This window comes from Ranitomeya variabilis, chromosome 3 (assembly GCF_051348905.1).
Source record: "Ranitomeya variabilis isolate aRanVar5 chromosome 3, aRanVar5.hap1, whole genome shotgun sequence".
Classification (NCBI taxonomy): domain Eukaryota; kingdom Metazoa; phylum Chordata; class Amphibia; order Anura; family Dendrobatidae; genus Ranitomeya; species Ranitomeya variabilis.
The window spans coordinates 91,861,812-91,888,653 of record NC_135234.1 but is presented as its reverse complement, the minus strand read 5'-3'; the positions used below and the strand labels follow the sequence as shown (position 1 = coordinate 91,888,653).

Here is a 26,842-nt window from a genome sequence, read left to right as displayed (position 1 = left end):
TTAAAGAACAATGGATGCAGTATATAACAATAAAAAAAAAATTGAACCTTATTTTTTTGCCATCCCACAAGTGTTATAAAATTATACGTGTAGTAAAGTTCTAGCTCAGTATCAAAAGGTTCATCTCAACGTGAAATGCCATGACCACCCGTCCAACATACCTTAAATGGGACAGTTTCCATCCAAAACACATAAAAAACTCTATTGTCTACAGCCAAGCCATCAGATACAGTCGTATATGTTCCAACCCCATGGATAGAGATGAACACCTTGGTCGCCTCAGAAAGACCTTTTTAAATCAGGGCTACCATCCAAGAACAATTCAAAACCAAATTACAAGAGCCACCAGAATATCAAGGAATCACCTGCTACATTACAAAGCTAAAGAACAAAATAACCAGGTACCTCTAGTAGTTACCTACAATCCAAATCTGGAGATGCTAAGGGGAGATGCACAGATATTACAACCTTTACTACAAAAAAATGCCCGCTTACAATCCAATTTTCCAGTCCCCCCACTAATGTGTTTTAGGCAGCCCCCTCTTGTGAACTCTGTTTTCGGGCTCCCTCTTGTTGTCACAGGTGGTATTGCGTGAGTTTTATTTTTGGGCTCCCCCTGGTGGCTTTGTTTGTTATCTTGCGGGTTGAACCGAGGGTGTTTGGTTGCCTCCAATTCTTTCTTCAAGGGAAGCAGAGGTGTTTTAATCGCAACAGGTCCATTACCCCTCCACAGAGAGAGAGAATGTTAGTCTAAGAAGAGGTTTCATGGGTGCCCATTTGGATGGAGATGTTTGTTCTCAGCGAGGAAAGGAAAGCGTAGGACCTGGTATACGAGAGATGCTCTAAAGTGTGCTACACCATTGGCTATGAATAAACCTCAGTACTGGACGCAAGTGAACAACAAAATCCTGCCAGGGGGAGCCCAAAAATAAAACTCACGCAATACCACCTGTGACCACAAGAGGGAGCCCGAAAACAGAGTTCACAACAGTTGCATAGACTCAGGTGTCTGTTCAGAAGACACCGCCAAATGGTGCGCAGGTTTGCGCTCCCGCAAACGCCGATCAATCTGAATGGCCAGAGTCATTGACTCATTCAGACCTGCAGGCGTAGGGAACCCCACCATGACATTCTTAATGGCTTCAGAAAGACCTTTTCTGAAATTTGCAGCCAGGGCACACTCATTCCATTGAGTAAGCACCGACCATTTCCGAAATTTCTGGCAATACTTACTGTTGTGAACTCTGTTTTCGGGCTAAGCCTTGCTGTTCTCGTGCCAGTGGTTTGTTGTTACCTTTGCCTGTCCCGAAGAGGCCTTGGACGCACATTTCCATGGATTTTATTTCAGATCTCCCTGTCTCTCAGAGAATGTCTGTCATCTGGGTGGTGTGTGATCGTTTTTCTATGATCCAGAAAAAACGCATCCACACTGAGCAATGCAGGAGGGAGCCCGAAAACAGAGTTCACAACAGTAAGGGCTATGGTCAGGAGGATAATTCCTGGGTTGTCGCCTCTGATGTTCATGCGGCCGATTTGGTTCGTGCCTTCCATGTGGCTCACGCTGATCGCCCTGGGGGTTTTGATGAGGGTTCGGTGACCCCTCCTCAAGGGGGGGGTACTGTTGTGAACTCTGTTTTCGGGCTCCCTCTTGTGGTCACAGGTGGTATTGCGTGAGTTTTTGACAGACATTCTCTGAGAGACAGGGAGATCTGAAATAAAATCCATGGAAATGTGCGTCCAAGGCCTCTTCGGGACAGGCAAAGGTAACAACAAACCACTGGCACGAGAACAGCAAGGCTTAGCCCGAGCACAAATTCCACAAGACTGCACAAAGGAACGCACATCCCACGACAAGGAAGGCCACCAAAAGGACCTGGCCACCAAATCTCTGGTACCAAATATTCCAGGATGGCCCGCCAACACCGAAGAATGAACCTCGGAAATGACTCTACTGGTCCATCTATCTGGGACGAACAGTCTATCCGGTGGACAACAGTCAGGTCTACCCGCCTGAAACTTCTGCAACACTCGTCGCAAATCTGGGGAGATGGCGGACAAAATCACCCCTTCTCTGAGGATACAAGCCGGCTCTGAATCTCCAGAAGAGTCAGGCACAAAACTCCTAGAAAGAGCATCAGCCTTCACATTCTTCGAACCAGGCAGGTACGAGACCACGAAATCAAAACGAGAGAAAAACAACGACCAACGAGCCTGTCATGGATATCCAGAGTTTGGCCTCCAGTGTAGATCATCTTGCTGCAAGGGTACAAAGTATTCACTTGCGTCCAGTACTGAGGTTTATTCATAGCCAATGGTGTAGCACACTTTAGAGCATCTCTCGTATACCAGGTCCTACGCTTTCCTTTCCTCGCTGAGAACAAACATCTCCATCCGAATGGGCACCCATGAAACCTCTTCTTAGTCTAACATTCTCTCTCTCTGTGGAGGGGTAATGGACCTGTTGCGATTAAAACACCTCTGCTTCCCTTGAAGAAAGAATTGGAGGCAACCAAACACCCCCGGTTCAACCCGCAAGATAACAAACAAAGCCACCAGGGGGAGCCCAAAAATAAAACTCACTCAATACCACCTGTGACCACAAGAGGGAGCCCGAAAACAGAGTTCACAACAGCCCCCAAACCTAAGAACAGGGGCGGAACTACCGGGGTCGCAGAGGTCGCGGCTGCACCAGGGCCCGGGCCCAAAAGAGGGCCCGGTGCCGCCGCGACCTCTGCGACCTGAGGTCAACTTGTCAGGGTATCTCCGTGAGCGCACGCTGCACATTTCGTCCTGTAAATTCAGTGTTAGGTTGAACCCACGGGCTTCCGTACACGCTGTGGGGGAGGGGCCATGCACGTCGCAGTTCCGTACACCAGGCTGAGATTGCCGTCAAGCGAGTCACATGCTGTTGTCATCACGTGACAGGACGTGAAGGTGGCCAGCTGTACGGTTTGTCACTGGTGGAGCGTGGTGTCGTGCAGAGGGAGGCATGGATAAGCTGCGGAGGGTCCTGAACGGCCATGAGGACGAAGAGAGGGGCCTGCAGCTCAGGTACGGGCTACTAGTCATCTTATGCCGGATGTCCGCCCCGCTCCATAAGGGGCGTGCTGTGCTGCAGGCAGATGACCGGGCTTGGATGGGTTACAGCTGGTTTACCCTGTCGGAGACGCCCCACGTGTATTATATATCCGGCCTTGGCCCTGTTAGACCCAGAATGCACTGCTTCCAGCTCAGATATTCGGCCCCTGCAGTGTATATAGGTGACCACTCACACACAAAGCTCTATACTATCTGCCCCTGCAGTGTATATAGGTGACCACTCACACACAAAGCTCTATACTATCTGCCCCTGCAGTGTATATAGGTGACCACTCACACACAAAGCTCTATACTATCTGCCCTGCAGTGTATATAGGTGACCACTCACACACAAAGCTCTATACTATCTGCCCTGCAGTGTATATAGGTGACCACTCATACATAAAGCTCTATACTATCTGCCCCTGCAGTGTATATAGGTGACCACTCACACACAAAGCTCTATACTATCTGCCCTGCAGTGTATATAGGTGACCACTCACACACAAAGCTCTATACTATCTGCCCTGCAGTGTATATAGGTGACCACTCATACATAAAGCTCTATACTATCTGCCCCTGCAGTGTATATAGGTGACCACTCACACACAAAGCTCTATACTATCTGCCCTGCAGTGTATATAGGTGACCACTCACACACAAAGCTCTATACTATCTGCCCTGCAGTGTATATAGGTGACCACTCATACATAAAGCTCTATACTATCTGCCCCTGCAGTGTATATAGGTGACCACTCACACACAAAGCTCTATACTATCTGCCCTGCAGTGTATATAGGTGACCACTCATACATAAAGCTCTATACTATCTGCCCCTGCAGTGTATATAGGCGACCACTCATACATAAAGGAATTGCAATAGATATTTACTTCTTAGTTTAACATTGTATGCGTGTGTCTGTATATCATTTTTTTTTTTTTTGGGGGGGGGGGGGGGCCCATTCAAAAGTTCGCACCGGGGCCCGCAGGACTGTTGTTACGCCCCTGCCTAAGAAGTATCATTGTCAGAAGCTCGCAGTCCTCTCTAACAGCTGCAGGAACCTTTCTTTGCAACCAGAAAAAAATGTAAAACCTGTCCATTTATAATGACCACGGACAAGATAAAGATCCCCAACTTACATCAGGACTACAAGATACCAGGTACATTCAGCTGCGTCACTCCTAATGTGGTGTACCTAATTATTTGTACTAAATGTCCAACTGGGGGTCTGTATGTGGGGGAGACAGGGCAAAAGCTTAGAAAAAGAATGAATTCTCATTGCCACACAATGAGAGAAAAAAGTATGGATCTACCTGTGGCAATAAATTTTTGTCTCCCCGATCATAGCATTATGGACATGAAATTACTTGTATTAAAAGGTAACTTCAAATCTCAGAGAGACAGAAGAGTTTGGGAATATACGCTGATGATGACCTTTGACACTCAGTGCAGGAATGAATGTGTTGCATGGATTTATGTCTTTTTACATTAACTAAGGAATTTGCTCCTCAGACTGTGTGGGGTCATCATAACAGAACCAAACCCCAATCAGAGGACAATAAAACATTCACACTCCTTATCTATGAACTGTCACAATATTTATGGACATAACTGTTTATCACTCACAAAATGGTAATTCTGTTTCACGTCACCTGTCTTATCTATGGCATTTATCTGTGCTGTGTTGTGCATAAATAGTTGATTCTTCAGAATTTCTATTAGTCTTTGCCTGATGAAGAGACCTGAGTAGTCTCAAAAGCTTGCAATTTGTTACCATCTTTTCAGTTAGCCATTAAAAGGTATCAACCACTGAGGACTCTCAATTCTAAATATTTTTCATTACCACCCAGACGTTCTTCTTTCCTATCCACTGAAGGAAAAAAAGTGTTATGACTAGGGATGAGCGAACCAGTGGATGCACGGGGCTGTTGGGTTTGGTCGAACTGAAGTTCAAAATTTGGTTCGGTACCCGAACCTAACTACTTTACCCTCCCAAGCCTGTTTTCACCTTCGTGACCAGGCCAAATTTTACAATTCTGATCAGTGTCAGTTTATGTGATAATAATTCCAGAACACTTTAACAGATCCCACTGATTCTGCGATTTTTTTTTTCTCGTGACATATTGTAATTCATGATAGTGGTAACATTTGTTCGAAATCACTTGAGTTTATTCGTGACAATATTGGAAATTTGGTGAAAATTTGGCAATTTTCAAACTTTTAATTCTTATGCCATTAAACCAGAGAGATATGTCACACACAATAGTTATTGTATAACATTTACCACATGTCTTCTTTACACCTGCATCATTCTTTAAACAAAATTTTTTTTGTTAGGATGTTAGAAGGGTTAAAAGTTGATCAGCAATTTCTCATTTTTCCAACGAAATTTACAAAACCATTTTTTAAGGGACCACCTCACATTTGAAGTGACTTTGAGGGGGCCTATATGACAAAAAATACCCAAAAGTTACATCATTCTAGAAACTGCACCCCTCAGACTTCTGAAAACCACATTGAAGAAGTTTATTAACCTTGCAGGTGCTCCACAGGAATAAATGGAACTTTTAATTTTCACAAAGGTAACAGGAGAAGGTTTATAACGTTCAGCCGTGTAAATAGAAAATCACATTTTTCCCACAAAAAATTTTCTTTTAGCAACAAATTTAGCATTTTAGCAATGGTAAGGGGAGAACATTCACTGTACAATTTCTTGCGAAAATTCTCCTGAGTACACTGATACCCAATATGTTGAGGAAAACTATTGTTTGGGCACATGGCAGGGTTTGGAAGACAAGGATCGCCATTTGAGTATTTGAATGCAAAATTTCTGGAATCATTAGCAGATGCCATGTTACGTTAGGAGAGCCCCTGATGTGCCTAAACAGTGGAAACCCCCCACAAGTGGCCCTATTTTGGAAACTAGATGTAGAGCTGTGGAAATAAAAAATCTAATTTTTCCCACAAAAAATATTTTTTTAGCCCCAAATTTTTTATTTTCACAAAGGTAACAGGAGAAAATGGAACCCAAAATGATTTGTGCAATTTCTCCATATGTGGGGGAAAACATATGGAGAAAAACACTCTCAGCATGGTCTAACAAGCTTCCTAAATTCTGGTGACCAAGATGTCATCATAATGACGTCGGGTCACCATGACAACGATCGGGTGCCAATTGGAGGGCAGAAGGAGCCCCCACCCTCTCCCTACCTTTAAAATACTGCGATATTTAGGGGGGTTAAACTGTTTCTCATATCAGTGGGAGTCAGGTGTCAGGTTTGAAATTAGCTGAACACCCAGTGGCGATCGTGCGCACACAGCTCCAGTGCGTGCAAAATCACCAGAATGTACCCAGTATGTTCTAGGTTGTCATTCTCAACCTGGACGCACTGTGTACGTTCAAGGTTGTGAAGAGGTTAAAATGGCTGTAAAATTATCATAGTAAGGGCACACGGAAGCTAAATGGGGGTAAGAGAAGGACATTGCCCTGCAAACAAATATGGATAGGGAAATGACTTAAAATAACATAGATTAAAAAAACATATATATTTTTTATTTTGAACCAGGAGATGGAGGTCCAAGTGGAGGAGGAGGTTGAGGAGGAGGTGGCGGTGTAGGTGGAGGAGGTAGCCAACACTGAATTTGTGGGGGTCTTTAATTTTTATTTATTTGGGGGGTACTCTGAAAACAAGCAGTGTAATAGTCTGCTGGCCACTTTCTCTCTGTATACAGGCTGTGTAACATAGTAACATAGTTAGCAAGGCCAAAAAAAACATGTATCCATCCAGTTCAGCCTATACTCTGTCAGAATAAATCCCCAGATCTACGTCCTTCTAAAGAACCTAATATCTGTAATATACAATATTGTTACACTCCAGGAAGACATCCAGGCCTCTCTTAAACCCCTCAACTGAGTTCACCATCACCACCTCCTCAGGCAAGGAATTCCAGACTTTCACTGCCCTAACAGTAAAGAATCATCTTCTATGTTGGTTGAAAAACCTTCTCTCCTCCAGATGCAGAGAATGCCCCCTTGTGACCGTCACCTTCCTTGGTAAACAGATCCTCGGAGAGATATTTGTATTGTCCCCTTATATACTTATACATGGTTATTAGATCGCCCCTCAGTCGTCTTTTTTCTACACTAAATAATCCTAATTTTGCTAATCTCTCTGGGTATTGTAGTTCCCTCATCCCCTTTATTAATTTTGTTGCCCTCCTTTGTACTCACTCCAGTTCCATTATATCCTTCCTGAGCACCGGTGCCCAAAACTGTACACAGAAAGGAAAGAGAAAGCAATACTACTATATGAAGTGCACACCATTAATACATTATAAAAGGGAAAAAGCTTTATTGATAACATGAATAAAAACATAAAAAAAAAACAATCAAACAACCCACATAAACCCTGCTTCCACAACTAGTGCAGGCAATCATGTATATAAATATAAATATATAGATATAAACCATATGCTGACAGATCAATGTACAATATGGTCACATGTAAACAATTGTGTCTAGCCTCAATTAATCCTGGAATAGTACTCAAAGTAGAGGACTACAAAACTGGTACACTTAATGACAGAATAATCCCCAAATATGGGCACACAATAAAGCCCTGGAGCAAATTAGAAATAAAGCACTGGTGGCAAAAGCAAGGAACTGCATAAAAATAGCAGCACGCAGCTATCTCAATGGGCAAATGCCTGTATGTGATACTATATATCAGGAAGGGTATATAAAGATCACCCCACAAGAATGGAAAAAAAAGGCCAATGCCTATATGTATGCTGTAGAATGGTTCCCCAAGTACATGACGGAATCAACTCGCATATCTACCAGGGAATAATCAAAAGTCCATTCAGGAGGCCAGTATGGAGGAAGCGGGGCATAGAGGCGGGTAGCCCAATGTGTGTCGCCGTTACAAGAACAGCTTTGTCAGGGGAAGTGTCACTGTACTGTACACAGTACTCCATGTGCGGTCTAACCAGGGATTTGTACAGAGGCAGTATAATGCTCTCATCATGTGTATCAAGACCTCTTTTAATGCACCCCATGATACTGTTTGTCTTGGCAGCCGCTGCCTGGCACTGGCTGCTCCAGGTAAGTTTATTATTAACTAGGATCCCCAAGTCCTTCTCCATGTCAGATTTACCCAGTGGTTTCCCGTTCAGTGTGTAATGGTGATGTTGATTCCTTCTTCCCATGTGTATAACCTTACATTATCAAAGTTAAACCGCATCTGCCACCTATCAGTCCAAGTTTCCAACTTATCCAGATCCATCTGTAGCTGAATATTATCTTCTCTTGTATTGACTTTACATAGTTTTGTACCATCTTCAAATATCGATATTTTACTGTGTAAACCTACTACCAGATCGTTAATAAATATATTGAAGAGAATAGGTCCCAACACTGACCCCTGCGGTACCCCACTGGTCACAGCGACCCAGTTGGAGAATATACCATTTATAACCACCCTCTACTCTCTATCACTAAGCCAGTTACTTACCCATTTACACATATTTTCCCCCAGACCCAGCATTCTCATTTTGTGCCTCTTGTGTGGCACGGTATCAAACGCTATGGAAAAATCAAGATATACCACGTCTAATGACTCACCTTGGTCCAGTCTATAGCTTACCCCTTCATAAAAACTGATTAGATTGGCTTGACAGGAGTGATTCCTCATAAACCCATGCTGATATGAAGTTAAACAGTTACTCTCATCGAGATAATCCATAATAACATCCCTCAGAAACCCTTCAAATATTTTACCAACAGTAGAGGTTAGACTTACTGGCCTATAATTTCCAGGTTCACTTTTAGAGCCCTTTTTGAATATTGGCACCACATTTGCTATGGACCAGTCCTGTGGAACAGACCCTGTCGCTCTAGAGTCCCTAAATATAATAAATAATGGTTTGCCTATTACATTACTTAGTTCTCTTAGTACTCGTGGGTGTATGCCATCCGTACCCAGAGATTTATCTATTTTAATCTTATTTAGTTGATTTTGCACCTCTTCTAGATTGGTGACCCTTAATGTAGGATTTTCTTTTTCTCTCAGCATTTCACCTAGCATTTTATTTTCCACAGTGAATACCGTGGAGAAGAAGATGTTTAATATATCACAGTTTGGGATTAGTTTTACTCTCCTTAGCAATGTGCCTCTCTGTTTCCTTTTTGGCAGCTTTAATTCGTTTTTTAGATAAAGTATTTTTCTCCCTGTAGTTTTTTAGAGCTTCAACGGTGCCATCCTGCTTTAGTAGTTTAAATGCTTTCTTTTTACTGTTAATTGCCCCTCTTACTTCTTTGTTTAGCCACATTGGGTTTTTCCTATTTCTTGTCCTTTTATTCCCACAAGGTATAAACCGCTTACAGTGCCTATTTAGGATGATCTTAAACATTTCCAATTTATTATCTGTATTCTTATTTCTGAGGACATTGTCCCAGTCAACCAGATTAAGGGCATCTCTAAGCTGGTCAAACTTTGCTTTCCTAAAGTAAGGTGTTTTTGTGGCTCCCTGAGAAGTCCTCCTAGCGAAAGACAAGTGAAAATGTACAATATTGCGGTCGCTATTTCCTAGATGCCCGACGACCTCCAGATTTGTTATTCTGTCAGGTCTATTAGATATATGTCACAAAGATCCTACACAACAATATGGTCCAACCTCATAAATCATGAATTAATACAATATTCCCCATCGAATAGAGGGAAGAAGAAGGCATAGATACAAGAAGATTAAGATATCTAATATTTTATTAAGTACAATTAAAAATATGATTTGCCAAAAAATACCTATTAAATACAGAGGGTATCTCAATTTAAAACAAGGCAGCCACAGGGCAAAAGGAGCATGGTAAACATGAACAGCATGTACAATCTGGGAATGAACTAGTATAACCTTGTTTCCCACAGACTCAACTCAAGAGCTACAAAAAAGTATACAATAAAATGCAATAAAGTGCACAGTGCTACAGACATATGGTCATATGAAGAGTTGAAGACCTAATAGTCACCATAAATAATGAGAAGGTGCTACATGTTTAGGGGCATAATGCAAGCTCATCTATTATAGCTTTAAAAAGCGCAAAAGCAAGTAATAAACCAAGTGGTTAATGCATGATCTATCTAATGCACAGTGTACTCAAAGGGGAATAGAACTTACATTGATGCCAATGCGTGATACCATGCGCCTGTGTCGCCACCCTGACAGTGCCGTTTCGCCTATCTGGCTTCTTCCATATGGGGGCAATAAAATATTAATAAATACTGTAAGATTGTGCTTACCGCATGTGTTGGGGGACACTCGCTTGGCACGGGATTCAAGCACACAGGCATGTTTTTCACTTAAACACAGTCTACACGGTTTATTATGGCATAATAAACCGGGTTATGCACAGTTCATTACACTTCATGGAACACAACAGGCACCAACCGGTGACATTAAGTTGCAGCTTTATCTTAGACACTTCATATTTCGGCTTTATCTCACGGACACTAAACATGCTGGACCTCTCACTTCGTTCAGTTACCATGGGTGTCCGTACACCAAACAGTTCACCAATGTCCCTAGTCATATAGCGCACATGACATTGGGTCGCGGTCTCTAAACACGCTGAACCTCACTTCGTTCAGTTACCGTGGGAGACCACACAGTTCATAGACTATCACAAGCACCGACAGTCAATGGTACCTTATGGGAGCTCCTGCTCCACCTGCTGACTCCTCGTCAATCCTCTCTCCTGGAGAAACTGCCTTACAGGGTTCACTAACTTGCCTGGCCGGCACACATCAGTCAGTCTAGAGCCACCGAAGGACAGTAGCTTCCCCAACACAGACCATCCAGGTCCACAGTCTCTCAGGTGCTCCAGGAAGACTCCACTCACAGGAGCTTCCAACACAGACCGTCCAGGACCCCAGTTTCACTGTGCGCTATTCAGGACGTCCATCCCACATGGGACCGTCCAACACACTGGCATGTGCTCTTCAGGATTCCTACTCCCAGGACATCCAACACAGGTTGTGCTCTTCAGGAAGCCTACTCCCAGGACATCCAACACAGGTTACTCAGTGCACTATTCAGGACGTTCATCCCACCTGGGACAGGCATGTGACCTGTCCGGGTGCTATTCAGGACGTCTGTCCAACACCCCAGGCCACCAGGCCCAAAGCCCAACCATGTGCTCTTCAGGCAGACAACACTCCCAATACATAGGCTCTCCAGGACCTTCCAGCATAGACCATTCAGGTCCACACTCAGCGACCCTGTGACCCACACCCTGGTCACATTATGAAGCTGTAACCACTCCCACAGGTGGGAGTGTTTGTGTGTGGCTAGTTCGACCCGCCCATCTCTCATAACTAGCCTAGTAAGTCTCCCTTCACAACTATACAACACTTGTGGGACTACAGGTCCCAGAACAACAACATTACAACAGACTTACCATGCAGACTCCCTCTGCTACATAACGGCCACTTACAATTCTGCCAGTCACTGTTTCACCACCATTACAACAACAGATACGCCTCCATGCATATCCCGAGGAGCACACACAGCGTCCGCTAGCGCTAGGGGTCACTGTATCACAATAGTTAGTAGTAATTAAAAGAATATTAGATATCTTAATCTTCTTGTAGTTATGCCTTTTTTCCCCCTCTATTCAATGGGGAATATTGTATTAATTCAGGTCTATTAGATAGTATTAGGTCTAAAAGTGCTGCTTCTCTGGTTGGATTCTGCAACAATTATGAAAGATAATTTTTATTGGTTATTAGCAGAAACCTGTTGCTTTTATGGGTTTTGCAGGTCTCTGTTTCCCAGTTAATATCCAGGTAGTTAAAGTCCCCCATAACAAGGACCTCATTATGGGCTGTAGCTTCATCTGTCTGCCTCAGTAGTAGAGTTTCCAAGGTTTCTGTTATACTTGGGGGTTTGTAACAGACCCCAATGAGAATTTTGTTACTATTTTTCCCTGTATGTATTTCTACTCATATGAACTCGACATCCTCATTCCCTTTGCTAATATCCTCCCTTAAAGTGGACTTTAGACAAGACTTTACATAAAGACAAACCTTTCCTCCTCTCCGATTTTTACTTTCTAAACAGACTGTAACCCTGTAAGTTAACTGCCCAGTCATTGCTTTCTTCTAACCATGTCTCGATTATTCCCACTATGTCATAGTTACCTATAGATATTTCTGCTTCTAGTTCTTCCATCTTGTTTGTCTGGCGTTTGCGAGCATGCATTTTAGAGGATTTTGCTTTGTTCCAATCTCCTCCCTGTGGATTGTTTTAGAAATTTTCTTACCTCCGTTCTGAGTATGTTGTCTTGGGTCTTCTTACCGCACCTCATATCCTTCATCAGTATATTTTCTGGCTTCATGTTCGTGTCTAACGTTTTTCTTCCGTGTAATACTGTGTAATAGGCTGCAATTTTTCTTTGGTGAAAACAATGAGGAGAGAATCAAATAGGGGACGTGGCCATGTTGCTACTGGTCGTGGTGTAGCTGCTGCAGGCAAAAAGAGGACATAGTCTATCTGTGCCTGCTAAGCATCCAAATGAAACACCTTCCTGTGATGAACGCAGCCACCAGGATGTTCTGTGTAATTTCATAGGCCTGATTACTGCTGGATGAAAGGTAAAGCCAGAACAAGTAGAGGTGGTTTTAGATTGGATGGCTGAGAGTTCCTTCAGCTCCTTTGTTTTGTCTTCCACCAGGTTCCCTACTGAACGTGCAGATTTTGCACCAGCGGCCTATGGGCATCTGTCTTCCAACTCACCCCCTGGCAAATCAGGCAAGCAGTTTGAGCTGCAATTCATGCAGCAGTCACTTTATGATGACTTTGCTGGCTATGGTTCCATGGGCCATCCACCTTGCCCTGCCCCACAAGTGGAAAAGATTGAGTGCACTGATGCCCAACCACTTGTTCTGTTTGAGGATAAGTATGTTGGAGGGATAATGCAAACGGTCAGCGGACCACCATAGCACATCCCTAATGCTAATGATGAAGAAAACACAGTTGCCAACTGCTGCAGCTTTCTGTGGTGTGTAGACCGGCAATGAGGGCAGGGGTGACGACTGGGTGGAAATTATGCGGGGATTATTATTATTATTATTTATTTTTAGAGCACCATTGATTACATGGTGATGTACATGAGAAGGGGTTACATATAAAAAAATAGAAATTACAATGAACAAACTAATAGTGACAGACAGGTAGAAAGGGGAAAGGAACCTACCCTTTCAGCTTTATAGTCTACAGGATAATGGAGAAGGTGACAGTAGGTTAAGGCACCTCTGGTGTTGGTGAGGCGACAGCTCTGGTAGTGGTGAGGTGTCAGAGAAGTCATTGCAGGCTGTAAGCTGTTCTGAAGACAGGGGTTTTCAAGTTCCATTTGAAAGATCCAAATATAGGAGACAAGCAGACGTGTTGGGCCACAGAATTCAGCAGGATGGAGGATACTAGGAAGAAGTCTTGCAGGTGATTGGATGAAGAATGTATGATTGTGGAGAAAAGGTGGAGGTGGTGGGAGGACAAGAGATTATGTGATTGTAAATATCGGGAGATTAGTTCAGCGATATATAGGGGAGATAGATTATAGATGGCTTTGTAGGTCATTTTTAGTAGCTTGAAGTTGATTTGTTGTGGAATTGGGAGATAATGAAGAGATTTGCAATGGGGAGAAGGAGAGGAGTAGCGAGAGCAAAAGTGGATTAGTAGAGCAGCAGAGATAAGGACAAACTGGAGAGATGCATTGATATGATAGGGGATGATGAGGTCCTAGACCCCACAAGGAGTAAAATACCATCCACATGACATGGTCACTTCGAAGGTAAAGGTGATGTTCACGCTGCCCCAGCTGCACAGCAAAAGACGTAGTAGGGTGAAAAAGTGCCATTAGGTTGGCTGCTACTTCGTTCCCTGGATGGCTCCTAAGCATTTCAGCAGCTGCTACAAAGCACCGATGCCAGCACCTAGTCATAAAGTTGGCTGCTACTGTGCCCCGCGGTAGGTGGCCCCTAGCCGTTTCTCTATCAATGTTGCCTCCTCCTCCAACTCCACTTCTTCCAACATCTCCTCATCCAGTCAGTGTAACACCTGCATGACTAATGTCATCAGATCCAGGAGGAAACAGCAGCAGGCGGTTCTGAAGCTTATCTGTTTGGGGGAAAAATCCCACACTGTGCAGGAGTTGTGGACAGCTGATGAGTTGGTGCCGCTGAACCTTAAGCCTGCCAGTTGGTGTGCTATAAAGGGCAAAATTTCGTAGCGGCTCTGGGCTTAGTCAGCATGATGCACATTCTTTGCCTGGCACATGTGCTGAATTTGATGGTGCAGAGCTTCCTGAAAAATTACTCCCAGATGTCAGAGAAAGTGTGGACTGTCGGTGTGTGCTTTTCGTGTTCTTACCCTGCAGCTAGCCTGTCTGTGCTGCAGAGTGCATTCCCACTATCCACCTCATATGCTATGTACCCACAAGGTGGAACTCCACCTTGTATATGCTATAGAGACTGTGTGAGCAGCACGCACGGGTGAGTCGCTCTACAGAACAATACCACTTCACGACCAATGAGTGAGCCTCCATGCGGGAGATGCATGGCGTGTTGGGCTGCTTCGAGAACTCCATGAACATGGCCAGTGCTGATGACGCCATCATCAGCGTTACTATCCCACTTGTATGCTTCCTTGAAAAAAAACACTTCAGACCATGATGGATAAGTTGGTGACACAGGAGGTAGAGGAGGAGAAACAGGGGCAAATCACACCTTTAGCAGGCCATTTGTGCACACATGTCGTGGAGAATGGTTTCCTGTACCAACAGTGGCCAGGTACACAACTGTCCAGCCAGGGGACACTCTTTGAGGATGAGGAACTGTGCTCACAGTAGGGTAGCACTCACAGCAGCTCACAGACATCACTGGAGCATGGTTGAAGGGATACAGACAATACACCTTGCACCAAAGATAGGTTGTCATTGCCTATTGGCAGCCTGGCATTCATGAGCCAATGCAAGATGCTGTGCCTGTGCAATGACCGCCAAGTTGAACCCGTTGAAGCGATTTTTCTCAACTTGGTGAACGCTGCAGTTTTTCTTTAATTTGCTCATACACACTTGTGTTTTTCATGCCGAGCACCATACACCAGCTGAATTTTTTCCACATGACTCCAGTCAAATAGGATCAATCACCTGCACGTGTGTTGAATATATTCCTCTGGTGCCGTTCGTTTGTTTTCTCCTACTCTGATAATTATTATTGAAGAACACTACTCATACACACACAGATACAGAGTATAAATATTTTTAGGCACACTACTCGTACAGACATGGCTCCAGAGTATACAGCGGCTTTTTGACACAGTACTTCCACAGACACGGAAGCAGAATACACACAGAAGGTTTTTAACACAGTACTCCCACTGAGATGCGTGCAGAGTACACAAAGAGGCTTTTTGGCACAAAACTACCACAGGCAGGGGTGCAGAGCACAACCAGAGGCTTTTTGGCACATTATTCCCACTGAGAGGCATGCAGAATTCAGAAACAGAGGCTTAAAAGCACAGTACTCCCACAGGCAGGGGTGCAGAGTACACACAGAGGCTTTTTAGCACACATAGTATTTCCATTGAGACACGTGCACAGTACACACACAGAGGCTTTTTGGCACAGTACTCCCACAGACAGAGGTTCAGAATACACAATACGTGGCATGGCTGTGATAGCTCTGGAAGTGCCCACAGCCTAAAAGCTTGTTAATTTGCTGTGATGCAGCTTTTCATCAAACTTTATTAGATTTCCGATCTTGAACAGTAAACCGGATTTGCGGTAAAAAGTTTGTGTTCAGGGTTCGGTATCAGACATTACATTTCTGGTACGAACCCAGAAATTTTACAGTTCGGGTTCACTCATTCCTAGTTATGACCATGTGGGTAGTTTATTTTGTCTTTAACTTTTAAACCTTTCTTGTTTCATTGAGTCCATAAAAGCTGCAAGAGAGACTAATGTAGCATGCTTGTAGAGATACAGTACAGACCAAAAGTTTGGACACACCTTCTCATTTAAAGATTTTTCTGTGTTTTCATGACTATGAAAATTGTAAATTCACACTGAAGGCATCAAAACTATGAATTAACACATGTGGAATTATATACTTAACAAAAAAGTGTGAAACAACTGAAATGATGTCTTATATTCTAGGTTCTTCAAAGTAGCCACCTTTTGCTTTGATGACAGCTTTGCACACTCCTGGCATTCTCTTGATGAGCTTCAAGAGGTACTCATCGGGAATGTTTTTCACTTCACAGGTGTGCCCTGTCAGGTTTAATAAGTGGGATTTCTTGCCTTATAAATGGGGTTGGGACCATCAGTTGTGTTGTGCAGAAGTCTGGTGGATACACAGCTGATAGTCCTACTGAATAGACTGTTAGAATTTGTATTATGGCAAGAAAAAAAGCAGCTAAGTAAAGAAAAACGAGTGGCCATCATTACTTTAAGAAATGAAGGTCAGTCAGTCCGAAAAATTGGGAAAACTTTGAAAGTGTCCCCAAGTGCAGTGGCAAAAACCATCAAGCGCTACATAAAAACTGGCTCACATAAGGACAGCCCCAGGAAAGGAAGACCAAGAGTCACCTCTGCTTCTGAGGATAAGTTTATCCAAGTCACCAGCCTCAGAAATCGCAGGTTAACAGCAGCTCAGATTAGAGACCAGATCAATGCCACACAGAGTTCTAGCAGCAGACACATCTCTACAACAACTGTTAAGAGGAGACTTTGTGCAGCAGGCCTTCATGGTAAAATAGCTGCTAGGAAACCACTGCTAAGGACAGGCAACAAGCAGAAGAGACTTGTTTAGGCTAAAGAACACAAGGAATGGACATTAGACCTGTGGAAATCTGTGCTTTGGTCTGATGAGTCCAAACTTGAGATCTTTGGTTCCAACCACCATGTTTTTGTGCTACGCAGAAAAGGTGAACGGATGGACCTTATATGCCTGGTTCCCACCATGAAGCATGGAGGAGGAGGTGTGATGTTGTGGGGGTGCTTTGCTGGTGACACTGTTGGAGATTTATTCAAAATTGAAGGCATACTGAACCAGCATGGCTACCACAGCATCTTGCAGCGACATGCTATTCCATCCAGTTTGCGTTTAGTTGGACCATCATTAATTTTTCAACAGGGCAATGACCCCAAACACACCTCCAGGCTGTGTAAGGGCTATTTGACCAAGAAGGAGAGTGATGGGGTGCTACGCCAGATGACCTGGCCTCCACAGTCACCAGACCTGAACCCAATCGAGATGGTTTGGGGTGAGCTGGACCGCAGAGTGAAGGTAAAAGGGCCAACAAGTGGTAAGCATCTCTGGGAACTCCTTCAAGATTGTTGGAAGACCATTTCTGGTGACTACCTCTTGAAGCTCATCAAGAGAATGCCAAGAGTGTGCAAAGCAGTCATCAAAGCAAAAGGTGGCTACTTTGAAGAACCTAGAATATAAGACACATTTTCAGTTGTTTCACACTTTTTTTTTTTTAAGTATATAATTCCACATGTGTTAATTCATAGTTTTGATGCCTTCACTGTGAATTTACAATTTTCATAGTCATGAAAATACAGAAAAATCTTTAAGTGAGAATGTGTGTACAAACTTTTGGTCTGTACTGTATGTTCACCATTATCTTTGCTCTACTTTGGTTGAGAACTATTTTTTTTACAAAACCAATTTAATACATTAACACAACACACTAGCAAAACCCTAAATAGGTGGCATTGCACAATACAAGTATAGGAGTCTCATGACAGAGTATCACAAAAACATGTGTTCTTGTTTTGAAACTGATCAGCTTAGTACAATCATCGTGGGATATATCAAGCCAAGAGAAAATATAGGAAAGGATTAATCTACAAACCTAAGAATTTATGACATAGACTATATGTTTCATGTTATAATGATAAACCACTGCCAATTCCTCAGAAACTGCATGGTGAAAAACTATAAATTATTTTATCTCTTGGTATCTTACTTTAGTCTGTAGATTTTTTAGGCAGATGAGAGCTTCTCTGTACTTGTTGTTTGCATCCTCAAAACGTCCCAACTTGAAGAGCCTGTTTCCTTCTCCGTGTAGAAGAGGAACAACTTTGAGCTTTTCATCATTGTTCAGTGCCCAGGTTTCTCGTTTATACATACTTGGGGATTCTACCTGTCAGTAAAGAAAAAGTAGGGTGATTAGACCCACAAAAAGAAGGGATGTAGCTGTACTGCTGTTAGCCTCAAACCACATTGTGCAGCAAAAAATTACCTGAGCTACAAGTGAGTATCCCTGAAACAGCAGTACTAATGGGTGCTACAATGAAGAAAAGTGAGAAAAATCTGCACCTCAACTAATAAAATAATAAATACTTATTTTGGGTACATTAAAATGGATTCCCATATGATAGAAAGAACCTACGCCTTTCTGGCGCTAAGTATGCCCTTTGTCACTACGACTATGGAAGTATTTAGCGCCTGCAGGGACGATTTTAGACAAAGTAGGGCCCTGGGCAAAAGTTTAAATTAGTGTTCCAAATACTGACATATTGCACATCACATATAAGCATTTTGGTTGTATTTACATGCACTGACGAGCATGATCGACAATATTGAAGTCGTTTGACGCTTGTTTCCCAGACACTTTACCACACCTGAGGAAGAATGATCACTAATTGCTTAATCTGTCCGCATACAATATCAGCAGTTTTCACCGGGCTGCTGAGAACAATGATTTTTGTTCCAACATAAACAATCCAATCACTCGATGAATAGGCAGCATTTTGCTTGTTTAGTAAAGTACACCCGATAGTCCTTCACATAGTATAATCCACCCCATAGTCATCCACATAGCATAATGTGCACCACAGTCCTCAATATTGTACAATGCATGCCCCATAGTCATCCATATAATGTAATGTGCCCCATAGTCCTCAATGTAGTATAATACACTCCCCATACTCCTCCATTCAGTATACACTCCCCATAGTCCTCCCTATAGCATAATACACTCTCCATAGTCCTCCATATAGCATAATACACTCCCATAGTTCTCCAAATAGTATAATACACTCCCCATAGTACTCCATTTAGTATAATATACTCCCCATAGTCCTTCATACAGTATAATATACTACTCATAGTCACTCCCCATAGTCCTCTATATAGTATAATACACTCCCCATAATCTTCTATGTAGTATAATACATGCACCATAGTCCTCCATATAGTATAATGCATTCCCCATAGTCTGATAAAGTATAATTCAGCCCCCACATAGCATAATGCAGCCCCCTTCAGAGTATAATGCAGCCACCGCATAGAGTATAATGCAGCCCCCTCATAGAGTATAATATAGCCCCTGATAGAGTATAATGCAGCCCCCCATATAATATAATGTAGCCTCCTCATAGAGTATATTGCAGTATATTGCAGCCCCCCATAGAATATAATGCAGCCGCTCATAGAATATAATGCAGCCCCCCAAAGAATATAATGCAGCTCACTTCATATAGTATAATGCAGCCCCCATAGAATATAATGTAGCCTCGTCATAGAGCATAATGCAACCCCCCCTCATAGAATATAATGTAGCCCCCGTATAGAGTATAATGCAGACCCCCATAGAATACAATGCAACCCCTTCATATAGTATTATGCAACCTCTTCATAGAAAATACTGCAGCCCCCATATACAGTACAGACCAAAAGTTTGGACACACCTTCTCATTTAAAGATTTTTCTGTATTTTTATGACTATGAAAATTGTACATTCACACTGAAGGCATCAAAACTATGAATTAACACATGTGGAATTATATACTTAACAAAAAAGTGTGAAACAACTGAAAATATGTCTTATATTCTAGGTTCTTCAAAGTAGCCACCTTTTGCTTTGATGACTGCTTTGCACACTCTTGGCATTCTCTTGATGAACTTCAAGAGGTAGTCACCGGGAATGGTCTTCCAACAATCTTGAAGCAGTTCCCAGAGATGCTTAACACTTGTTGGCCCTTTTGCCTTCACTCTGCGGTCCAGCTCACCCAAAACCATCTCGATTGGGTTCAGGTCTGGTGACTGTGGAGGCCAGGTCATCTGGCGTAGCACCCCATCACTCTCCTTCTTGGTCAAATAGCCCTTACACAGCCTGGAGGTGTGTTTGGGGTCATTGTCCTGTTGAAAAATAAATAATTGTCCAACTAAACGCAAATAGCATACGGAATAGCATGCTGCTGCAAGATGCTGTGGTAGCCATGCTGGTTCAGTATGCCTTCAATTTTGAATAAATCCCCAACAGTGTCACCAGCAAAGCACCCCCACACCATCACACCTCCTCCTCCATGCTTCACTGTGGGAACCAGGCATGTAGAGTCCATCCGTTCACCTTTTCTGCGTCACACAAAGACACGGTGGTTGGAACCAAAGAGCTCAAATTTGGACTCATCAGACCAAAGCACATATTTCCACTTGTCTAATATCCATTCCTTGTGTTCTTTAGCCAAAACAAGTTTCTTCTGCTTGTTGTCTGTTTTTAGCAGTGGTTTCCCAGCAGCTATTTTACCATGAAGGCCTGCTGCACAAAGTCTCAGTTGTTGTAGAGATGTGTCTGCTGCTAGAACTCTGTGTGGCATTGACCTGGTTTCTAATCTGAGCTGCTGTTAACCTGCGATTTCTGAGGCTGGTGACTCGGATAAACTTATCCTCAGAAGCAAAGGTGACTCTTGGTCTTCCTTTCCTGGGGCGGTCCTCATGTGAGCCAGTTTCTTTGTAGCGCTTGATGGTTTTTGCCACTGCACTTGGGGACACTTTCAAAGTTTGCCCAATTTTTCGGACTGACTGACCTTCATTTCTTAAAGTAATGATGGACACTCATTTTTCTTTACTTAGTTGCTTTTTTCTTGCCATAATACAAATTCTAACAGTCTATTCACTATCAGCTGTGTATCCACCAGACTTCTGCACAACACAACTGATGGTTCCAACCCCATTTATAAGGCAAGAAATCCCACTTATTAAACCTGACAGGGCACACCTGTGAATTGAAAACCATTCCCGGTGACTACCTCTTGAAGCTCATCAAGAGAATGCCAAGAGTGTGCAAAGCTGTCATCAAAGCAAAAGGTGGCTACTTTGAAGAATCTAGAATATAAGACATAATTTCAGTCGTTTCACTTTTTTTTGTTAAGTATATAATTCCACATGTGTTAATTCATAGTTTTGATGCCTTCATTGTGAATGTCCAATTTTCATAGTCATGAAAATACAGAAAAATCTTGAAATGAGAAGGTGTGTCCAAACTTTTGGTCTGTACTGTAGTATAATGCAGCCCGCCATAAAATATAATGTAGCCCCCTCATATAGTATAATGCAGCCCCCCATATAATTTAATGTAGCCCCTGATATAGTATAATGCAGCCCCCCATAGAATATAATGTAGCCCCCTCATAGAGAATAATGCAGCTCCCTCATAGAATATAATGTAGCCCCCTCATAGAGTATAATGCAGACCCCATAGAATATAATGTAGCTTCCTTATAGAATATAATGCAGCCCCCATAGAATATAATCCAGCCCTCCCATAGAATATAATTTAGTCCCCTCCACAGAATATAATACAGCCCCCTCATTGAATATAACTTAGCCCACCCATAGAATATTATGTGTTGTGAATTAGACTTTTTTGGCTTCCTCTAGTGGTTACTAGTGATATGACTCTGGGATTTCCTTCCCTCTGTCTGCACCCAGCTGGGTCATTACTTCAGGGGTGTTGCTATATAAACCTCCTGGAACCTTAGTCCAGTGCCTGGCATCGGTGTTATCAGACACATTCTGTTTGCTCCTGTTTGCTGGTCCTGGTTCGTGTTAAATTAAGCTAAGTCTTGCTTCTTTGTTTTTTGGGTTATTTGTTTGCTATCATTTTTGTCCAGCTTGTACTAAAAGTGATTCCTGACCTTGCTGGAAGCTCTAGGGGGCTGGTGTTCTCCCCCGGGCCGTTAGACGGTTCGGGGGTTCTTGAATTTCCAGTGTGGATATTTTTGATAGGATTTTTTGCTGACCATATAAGTTATTTTTCTATATTCTGCTATTAGCTAGTGGGCCTCTCTTTGCTAAATTCCTAGCTCATTCTTATGTTTGTCTTTTCCTCTTACCTCACCGTTATTATTTGTGGGGGCTTCTATCCAACTTTTTGGGGTATTTCCTCTGGAGGCAAGAAAGGTCTTTCTTTTCCCTTCTAGGGGTAGTTAGCTCTCCGGCTGGCGCGAGACGTCTAGGATCAACGTAGGAACGTTCCCCGGCTGCTGGTATTTGTGGTGCTAGGATTAGTTATATGGTCAGCCCAGTTACCACTGCCCTATGAGCTGGTTTTCTGTATTTACTGACTTAGCATTATTCCTGAGACCCTCTGCCATTGGGGTCATAACAGTATGCCAGGCCAATATTGAATGTTTAAAGCATTGCAGAAGTGGGATAATAAGAAAGGAAATTCTGAGGTTTTTTTTTCCTTCCTTCTCTTCCTCCCCTTTACCTTTGAGTGGCGTGTGCTTGCTGCAGACATGAATGTGCAGACCTTGATTACAAGTGTTGACCAGCTGGCAGCTCGTGTGCAGGGTATACAAGATTTTGTTACCAGTAGTCCTATGTCTGAACCTAAAATACCTATTCCGGAATTGTTTTCTGGAGATCGATTTAGGTTTAGGAATTTCAAGAATAATTGTAAATTGTTTCTTTCTCTGAGACCCCGTTCATCTGGAGATTCTGCTCAGCAAGTTAAAATTGTTATTTCTTTTTTACGGGGCGACCCTCAGGATTGGGCTTTCTCGCTAGCACCAGGAGATCCGGCATTGGCGAATATTGATGCATTTTTTCTGGCGCTCGGATTGCTTTACGAGGAACCCAATCTTGAAATTCAGGCAGAAAAAGCCTTGCTGGCTATTTCTCAGGGTCAGGATGAAGCTGAAGTGTATTGCCAAAAATTTCGGAAATGGTCCGTGCTTACTCAGTGGAATGAGTGTGCTCTGGCCGCAAATTTCAGAAATGGCCTTTCTGAAGCCATTAAGAATGTGATGGTGGGTTTCCCCATTCCTACAAATCTGAATGATTCTATGGCGCTTGCTATTCAAATTGACCGGCGTTTGCGGGAGCGCAAAGCCGCTAATCCTCTGGTGGTGTTGTCTGAACAAACACCTGATTTAATGCAATGTGATAGAATTCAGACTAGAAATGAACGGAAAAATCATAGACGTCAGAATGGGTTGTGTTTTTACTGTGGTGATTCTACACATGTTATATCAGCATGCTCTAAACGCCTAACAAGGGTTGTTAGTCCTGTCGCCATTGGTAATTTGCAACCTAAATTTATTTTGTCTGTGACTTTAATTTGCTCTTTGTCTTCTTACCCTGTTATGGCGTTTGTGGATTCAGGTGCCGCCCTGAGTCTTATGGATCTGTCATTTGCCAAGCGCTGTGGTTTTGTTCTTGAACCATTAGTAAATCCTATTCCTCTTAGAGGTATTGATGCTACGCCATTGGCGGAAAATAAACCGCAGTTTTGGACGCAGGTGACCATGTGCATGACTCCTGAACATCGGGAGGTGATTCGTTTTCTTGTTCTGCATAAAATGCATGATTTGGTCGTTTTGGGTCTGCCATGGTTACAGACCCACAATCCAGTCCTGGATTGGAAGGCAATGTCTGTGTCAAGTTGGGGCTGTCAGGGAATTCATGCTGATTCCCCGCCGGTGTCTATTGGTTCCTCTACTCCTTCGGAAGTTCCTGAGTATTTGTCTGATTATCAGGATGTATTCAGTGAGTCCAGATCTAGTGCTCTGCCTCCTCATAAGGACTGTGACTGCGCCATAGATTTGATTCCAGGTAGTAAATTTCCTAAGGGAAGATTATTTAATCTGTCAGTACCTGAGCATGCCGCAATGCGTTCATATATCAAGGAGTCTCTGGAGAAGGGGCATATCCGTCCATCCTCTTCCCCTCTTGGTGCGGGATTCTTTTTTGTGGCTAAGAAGGACGGATCTTTGAGACCTTGTATTGACTATCGGCTACTGAATAAAATCACTGTAAAATTTCAGTATCCTTTGCCTCTCTTGTCGGACTTGTTTGCCCGGATTAAGGGTGCCAAGTGGTTCACCAAGATAGATCTTCGTGGTGCATACAACCTTGTGCGCATTAAGCAAGGTGATGAATGGAAGACTGCATTTAATACGCCCGAAGGTCATTTTGAGTACTTGGTGATGCCTTTTGGGCTTTCTAATGCTCCCTCAGTATTTCAGTCCTTTATGCATGATATTTTCCGGAAGTATCTGGATAAATTTATGATTGTTTATCTGGACGATATTCTGGTTTTCTCTGAAGATTGGGACTCACATGTGGAGCAGGTCAGGATGGTGTTTCAGGTTTTGCGTGAGAATGCCTTGTTTGTTAAAGGCTCAAAGTGTCTCTTTGGAGTACAGAAAGTTCCCTTTTTGGGGTTTATTTTTTCCCCTTCTGCTGTGGAGATGGACCCAGTCAAGGTCCGAGCTATTCATGAGTGGACTCAACCCACGTCAGTTAAGAGTCTTCAGAAGTTCTTGGGTTTTGCTAACTTCTACCGTCGTTTTATCGCTAATTTTTCTAGCGTTGTTAAACCTTTGACGGATATGACCAAGAAAGGTTCTGATGTTGCTAACTGGGCTCCTGCAGCCGTGGAGGCGTTCCAGGAGTTGAAGCGCCGGTTTACTTCGGCGCCTGTTTTGTGCCAGACTGATGTCTCACTTCCCTTTCAGGTCGAGGTGGATGCTTCTGAGATTGGGGCAGGGGCCGTTTTGTCACAGAGAGGCCCTGGTTGCTCGGTAATGAGACCATGTGCTTTCTTCTCTAGGAAGTTTTCGCCTGCTGAGCGGAATTATGATGTGGGCAATCGGGAATTACTGGCCATGAAGTGGGCATTTGAGGAGTGGCGTCATTGGCTCGAGGGTGCTAAGCATCGTGTGGTGGTCTTGACTGATCACAAAAATTTGATGTATCTCGAGTCTGCTAAACGCTTGAATCCTAGACAGGGCCGCTGGTCATTGTTTTTCTCCCGTTTTGACTTTGTGGTCTCGTATTTACCAGGTTCAAAGAATGTGAAAGCTGATGCTCTTTCAAGGAGCTTTGTGCCTGACTCTCCTGGAGTCACAGAACCTGTTGGTATTCTTAAAGAAGGAGTTATTTTGTCAGCCATTTCTCCTGATTTGCGACGTGTGTTGCAGAGATTTGAAACTGGTAGACCTGACTCTTGTCCACCTGACAGACTGTTTGTTCCTGATAAGTGGACCAGCAGAGTCATTTCCGAGGTTCATTCCTCGGTGTTGGCAGGTCATCCGGGAATTTTTGGCACCAGAGATCTGGTGGCTAGGTCATTTTGGTGGCCTTCCTTGTCACGGGATGTACGGTCATTTGTGCAGTCCTGTGGGACTTGTGCTCGAGCTAAGCCTTGCTGTTCCCGTGCCAGCGGGTTGCTCTTGCCCTTGCCTGTCCCGAAGAGGCCTTGGACACATATTTCCATGGATTTCATTTCTGATCTCCCGGTGTCTCGGGGTATGTCTGTCATCTGGGTGGTATGTGATCGCTTTTCAAAAATGGTCCATTTGGTGCCTTTGCCTAAGCTGCCTTCCTCTACCGATCTGGTTCCTGTGTTCCTTCAGAATGTGGTTCGTTTACACGGCATTCCTGAGAATATTGTGTCTGACAGAGGATCCCAGTTTGTTTCCAGGTTCTGGCGATCCTTTTGTGCTAGGATGGGCATTGATTTATCGTTCTCGTCTGCCTTTCATCCTCAGACTAATGGACAAACTGAGCGAACTAATCAGACTCTGGAAGCTTACTTGAGGTGTTTTGTTTCGGCAGATCAGGATGATTGGGTGACCTTCTTGCCGTTGGCTGAGTTTGCCCTAAATAATCGGGCTAGTTCCGCTACTTTGGTTTCGCCATTTTTCTGCAACTCTGGTTTCCATCCTCGTTTTTCCTCGGGACATGTGGAGCCTTCTGACTGTCCTGGAGTAGATTCTGTGGTGGATAGGTTGCAGCAGATCTGGAATCATGTGGTGGACAACTTGAAGTTGTCACAGGAGAAGGCTCAGCGTTTTGCCAACCGCCGCCGCGGTGTGGGTCCCCGACTTCGTGTTGGGGATTTGGTGTGGCTGTCTTCTCGATTTGTTCCTATGAAGGTCTCCTCTCCTAAATTTAAGCCTCGCTTCATCGGTCCTTACAAGATATTGGAAATCCTTAATCCTGTGTCCTTTCGCTTGGATCTTCCGGTTTCGTTTGCCATTCACAACGTGTTCCATAGGTCTTTGTTACGACGCTACATTGTGCCTGTGGTTCCTTCTGCTGAGCCTCCTGCTCCGGTGTTGGTTGAGGGCGAGTTGGAGTACGTGGTGGAGAAGGTCTTGGATTCTCGTCTCTCCAGGCGGAGGCTTCAGTATTTGGTCAAGTAGAAGGGTGTTGTGATTTTGCTTTTTGCTCCCTCTAGTGGTCATTAGTGATTTGACTCTGGAGCTTCTGTCTTTTCCTATATCCTCACCTGGGCCGTTAGTTCAGGGGCGTTGCTATATAAGCTCCCTGGACCTTCAGTTCAATGCCTGGCATCGTTGAAATCAGAGCTAATCTGTTGTGCTCTTGTCCTATGATCCTGGTTCCTGTATTTCAAGCTAAGTCTGCTTCCTTGCTTTTTGCTTTTGTTTTGTTTGGTATTTTTGTC

General features: G+C 43.5%; 1 protein-coding gene across 1 annotated transcript in view; it reads right to left on the bottom strand.

Annotated features, from left to right (window-relative positions):
• The window catches only part of AIPL1 (AIP like 1 HSP90 co-chaperone), a 159,937-nt gene that overhangs the window by 11,854 nt on the left and 121,241 nt on the right, over window positions 1-26,842 (bottom strand). The window contains exon 5 of the mRNA XM_077294394.1: window positions 18,107-18,283. Within this exon, the coding sequence (XP_077150509.1) occupies window positions 18,107-18,283 (177 nt within the window). The remainder of the gene's footprint in view (window positions 1-18,106; window positions 18,284-26,842) is intronic.